The following is a 5,382-nucleotide window of genomic DNA, read 5'->3' as shown; positions in this document are numbered from 1 at the left end:
GCATCTCCACCCAAAATGAGGAGAGACCCCCGTGTCCCCTCGGCCATGGCGTTGGCTGTGCTGGTGCTGGGAGGGTCCCATCCCATCGCCTGACCCATCACCATGGGAAAGCACAAAGCATCCCCCCCACACCAAGGGGTGGATTTGGGATGCGAGACCTCCAAACCCTCCCTGGTCCAGCACCTCACTCTTGAGATGGAGCCGGTTGATGGTGGCACTGCCTTCTAATGCGCCTCATTTCCATAGTTCTGGGCTGAAATCGACACATTTGCATTTAAATGGAGGTTTGGGCGTCTGTAAATTCCCATTTTCAAAGCGAGATGGCTTAATGGTGGTTTAATCACTTTGGGATGAGGCCCCTGGAGCATCTCCAATCCTGCGAGGAGGAGGAGGAGGAGGAGGAGGAGGAGGAGGAGGACAAGGAGGACAAGGAGCATCTGTGCTGCGTGCCCTGGGGGGGGGGGAAACTGAGTCACACGGATTTCCTTAAAAAAAATAAAGATTCCCCCAGAAATTAAAGGTTCTCTCCTCGCCCAGGGAGGTGCAATGGGCTGGAGCAGTGAAAGCGCTCGGGAAGGGAGCAGGGTGTGGGCAGCTGGTCCGAAGGGATCCGGATGCTTGGATGCTGCTGATGTGGGATGAAAGCGAAGCCACCGGTCCTCCTCCATCCCAGTCTGTCCCCGCGTTGCTGCCAGCTCGATTTATTGCAGAGAAGAAGAACCTCCTGAGCCCGCCGCGTGTTTGCTCAGCTCCTTTGAGGCTGGGAAATCGCTGGCGGTGAGGTTGGCAACGGAGCATGGTAGGCACTGAAGCTGCTTAATAATAATTAATCATAATGGTAATAATAATGCTTAACACTCAGACGGGGCTTTGGCAAGATGAAGCGCTGCACGGCTGCTGGCTAATCCTCTAGGATTAAGAATTTCTGGAGGAAAAGGTGGGGAGTGCCCCATCCCCGGGCTCCTCTCCCCTGCTATCCGCTCCCCAGGGATCCCTGATGCTCTCGGGGCACCATGGGGAGGGAAAGCAGCTGGGAAAACCGCGGGCATCCCTCAGCACCAGGCAGGATTGGGGCAAAACCACCTGGTTTTTGCAAAGAGCCATCCCGCAGCAGGATTAACGCTGTACTGGGATGCGCCCGGCGGCACAGGGAACAGAGGGGACCTGGGCGGACCGCACCGTTATCTGTTTCCATGGTGACAACTAGCCAAGAGGGATGGGGATGATGGCAGGGACCGAACACAGGCAAAACTGGGCTGGTGCTGCTGTGCCGGCGCTGGCTGACGGGATGTGTGCTGCCCGCTCATGTGTGAGCACTGACATTTTGGGTCGGGAGCCGCCTGTCACTAGCGATTGACTGTCCAGCCCGGGACAAGTGCCATGCGTGGCGTCCGTCTTCCAGCAACGCCGACTTGCTCCAACCAAGGTCCTGGGGTATAAGGTCAGTGATCCGCGGCTTTTGGGCTTCACGTGTAGGATTTGTCCCCAGTGTCCCTTATGCTGGGGACATGTGAGGTCCCTACCCTGGGGAGCTGAGACCTGGAGCAGCTCGGTGCAGGGGGGATGGTGGAAATGGATTTTTTTTTCCAGGGGCAATCTGTCTCTTGTGTCATAGACAACCCCCCCCCCAAGACTTTGCAAAGCCTCTGGGTACCCCAAAATGGTTCTGGGTATCCCAGCATAAGGCAAACATTAAGCACAGCCTTCTACCAGGGGAGATTTTTCTTTTTTTTCCTTTTAATTAAATTGTCTGAGGAAGCCAAGACACGGACAGAAAGAGAGACTGTAAATAGTATAGAAAAAAAAAAAAAAGAGAGCGAGAGAACCGATTGACGGAGATGTAAATGCCGGGTGGAGCCGTACAGAGGAAGAGGAGGAGGAGGAAGAGGCAGGCGAAGCTTCACGTTAGCTCCAGGATCACTGTTAGGGTGAGTGCCAAAACTAGTCTGAAGCCGCGGCGGCTGGGAAGTGAACCTAGGCGGGAGGAGAAAAGGGATGGGGAGGTGAGGGAGCCGCGTCCTGCTGCTCGGGTTCAAAGCAGGATGCGGTCACCCCCTTTTTTGGGGGGATGATCCTCTTGTAAGGATGTAAGGAGGGATGGCCAAGGGCTTGGGGTGATGCAAGAAGTGGGTTTAGGGTGATGTAAGGAGGGATGGCCAAGGGCTTGGGGTGATGGAAGAAGTGATGGCCAAGGGTTTGGGGTGGTGTAAGGAGAGATGGCCGAGGGCTCGGAGTGGTGTAAGGAGAGATGATCAAGGGTTTAGGGTGATGTAAGGAGGGATGGCCAAGGGCTTGGGGTGATGGAAGAAGTGATGTCCAAGGGCTTGGGGCAATGCAGGGAGATGGCCAAGGGCTTGGGGTGATGTAAGGAGAGATGGTTGAGGGCTTGGGGTGGTGTAATGAGATGGCCAAAGGTCTGGGGTGATGCAGGGAGAGATGCTCACTGGCCTCCTTGGGGGGTTTTGGGTCAAAATACCAGTCCCACCACCACTCACCATTGGAGTCCTCTGTTCCTCTGGGAATATTTGGGTTTTCTAGTGGGAAGGAAACAGCAGAGAGGCAGTTTTACTGGGGGGGGTGGAGATGAGTGAGGATTTGTGGAGGGAGGGGTGACCCCCGTGGTGCTGCCCTACCGAAAACGATGAGCCGGGTGTGGGTGTCGGTGGAGCCCAGGGGGTTCTGGGCAGTGCAGCGATACATGGAGCCGTTGAGCTCGGCCGGGACCCGCTCCAGCACCAGCTCTCCATCGTGTTCGGCGCTGCCATCGAGAAGCCGGCTCCCCACCCGCGTCCAGGTGAAGAGGGGCTCGGGGAAGACTTCATTCTGTGGGGAGATGGGGGGCTGTGAGATGGGTGTAGGGGGTGAGTAAGCCCTGCCTCGTGCCTGGAGCAAGGACAGGGTACAGCCAAAACACCCAGGGGTCCACCAATGTAGGGATCATGATGCAACCCAAGGCCACCAAGCCAACCCCGTAACGTGCTGCTGTGGGTGCCAGGTTGTCCGTTGGCCTGGAATCCATGGGGATGGGTGAGGCTGCTGACCTGGAAACCCTGCACCAAGATCCGCACGGTGTCTCCAACGCGGGCTCTCGTGGGGGTCATCGTGATCTTCGGGCCCTTGGGAGCAACTGCAAAGGAAGGGGACAAGAAGGGACATCAGCCGAGTGAGGTGTTCCCGGTGCTGGTGAGTGCCCTTGGCTGGGGTTAATGGTGGTTTGATGAACGATTGTGGCGAGGGGGGGGGACAGCGTTTTTTTTCGGCTGGGTGATTGATGGACAGGCTGACAGATGTCCAAATGATTGATGGACAGGTAGGTAAGGACCCCACAGGCGGCTGAACAGGAAGATGGCGAGATTGATGGCTGGCTGTAAGAAGAGGCACTGATGGACAAGGATGTATTTCCTAACTGAGCTGCACCCCCCCCCAGCCCAGAAATGGGGTTCAAGGGGGTCAGGTTGGGTTGATGCTTGGAGATAAGCACCTCAGGAAAGTGTCCCCAGGACAAGGTGGCCTCGGTGAGCCATGCAAGTGCTCTTAGCATGGGTGACAGCCACAAGACTTTGCAAGGACAGCCTTGTAAAGAGGAGGGACCCTTTTTCCCACGCCAAACTTGGGGTGCCCTTGCTTGGTGTGCTGGGAGAAGCAGTGATGCATCCAGCCATGGTGGGGTGACACCACGCCGGGTCTGCTCTTTGCTCTCAGTTGGGTTGGGGTTGCATGGGTGTCCCACCTGGGCCATGGGTGGGGGGACAGCCCCAGGATCCGCGTGGGCTTTGCAGGGAAGCCTTTTTCAGGCTTGAAGGGGAAAATGGGGAGGAGAGGGTTTGTGCGTTGCCAAAAGCGGGTGTCTCATCCTTTGTACATCCAAGAGCTTCCATGGATGGGACAAGCTGGGCCTAGATGTCACCCCAGCATAACACAAAGGGACAAAGAGCAGGGTGGTCTGCGGTGGTGGACACCGGCTCTTGGAAAGGGCATCCACACCCCGGGATGCTCCACACAGACACGTGCCAGAGCCAACAGTCGTGCACCTTGATTGCAAGACTCGGAGCAGGCGTGATGGGCTGCAGGTGACAACAACACACCATGGTCTGTACCAAAGGACAGCTCCCTGTGCTGAAGAAAGGGGCTTGTCTGGGTTTCAGTGCAGCTTTTATTGAGTATATATACAGTGTATGTCTAGTATTTATATATAGAATTATCTATATATAGGGATTCTGCGGGATCTGCTGTGACGGTGCCAAAAACCAGGGGTTGGATGGTGGTGGTGGTGGAGCGCCCAACGAGGTGCAAAGGCTGAAGGCATCTTAGGGGGTGAGGAGGTCTGTGGTTTTGGGGGGGCAGTGTAGGGTGAGCTTTGCTGTTACACGCATTGGAGCTACTGAGAACGAAGCAGCAACTCATCCAAGTCTTGGCCTCTTGTGGAGACCCAGAGAGTGGACACGGAAGCTGCAGAAGGTGTGAAAATGCAGGACTTGGGTTATTTTTTGGCTGGTTGTATGCTGGGAGAGAGCTTTAATGCTCAGTGGGGAGGAACAGATAATGGAGGGCCATTGATTAGCAAGAGAGCCGCTGCCCTCCTTGTTGACTGCCAACCTCCCGTTGACCTCCTCATTGCTGTCAACCGCCCACTAATTGAGCTGGTTGATGAGCTGAAGGAAAAAGAGGTGGAGCGCCAGCGTTGAGAGGCTTGTGCACACCGATGCCCATGCCAAAGATGGGTGGAAAGCCAACAAGGCGAAGCTCTCCAGGAGACAGTGCATCGCTGCCGACGCAGCGAGCCAAGTGCCCTACTTGGCCAGGAGCAAAGCCCAGTCTTCTCCACCCAGCTCAAGGGGAGGAAGGCTGGAGTAGCCTACCCAGGAGGGTGCCCCGAAGCTGGGGCAACCTTGGTGGAGAGCCCAGCCTCTTCTGATGGGGAACCAGGAGAAGAGAGGGGAGCCCCATCCTTATCTGGGGGCTAGTTGCCAGCCAACATGGGGCAGAAGTCAAGTGCCCCACTAACTACCCATTGTCACTTAGGGAGCTTCTGCTCTTCTAGGGTTCTGGGCATGCTGGGAGCCAACAGGGTGGCCCTGGCCTCAATCCCACCACCCTGTGACAGCTGGGGCCTCATCCAAACCCAACCGGGGCGCTTACCGAGCGTCACCTCGGACTGCATGGGCATGGAGAGCGCCGGGTGCTTCACCTCGCAGCTGAAGAGTGCCTCGTTGTCGATTTGGGGGTTCAGGGTCCAGGTGAGGGTGGCCCGCGCCTCCACTGTCCCATCGCTGACAGGTGCGTGCGTGTGACGGAAATAATAGATGGGCTCCGCCACGTGCACCCAGCGCGGGAATTCCCGGCTCACCACCGTTTCGGGGATGATTTCGGTGACGGGGGTCC

General features: G+C 56.8%; 1 protein-coding gene across 1 annotated transcript; it reads right to left on the bottom strand.

The window, feature by feature from the left end:
* Window positions 1-1,728: 1,728 nt before the first annotated feature.
* On the bottom strand, window positions 1,729-5,377 carry IGSF21 (immunoglobin superfamily, member 21; the record flags this gene model as incomplete). Its single annotated transcript, XM_010076909.1, has 5 exons — window positions 1,729-1,974; window positions 2,496-2,534; window positions 2,634-2,823; window positions 3,042-3,127; window positions 5,140-5,377. Coding segments are annotated over 5 exons (627 nt in total), but the record flags the coding sequence as incomplete, so codon positions are not given.
* Between the last annotated feature and the right edge of the window lie 5 nt (window positions 5,378-5,382).

The sequence above is a fragment of the Pterocles gutturalis genome, unplaced genomic scaffold (genome assembly GCF_000699245.1).
Source record: "Pterocles gutturalis isolate BGI_N339 unplaced genomic scaffold, ASM69924v1 scaffold7808, whole genome shotgun sequence".
NCBI classification, from domain to species: Eukaryota; Metazoa; Chordata; class Aves; order Pterocliformes; family Pteroclidae; genus Pterocles; species Pterocles gutturalis.
This window is presented reverse-complemented; position numbering and strand designations above follow the sequence as displayed.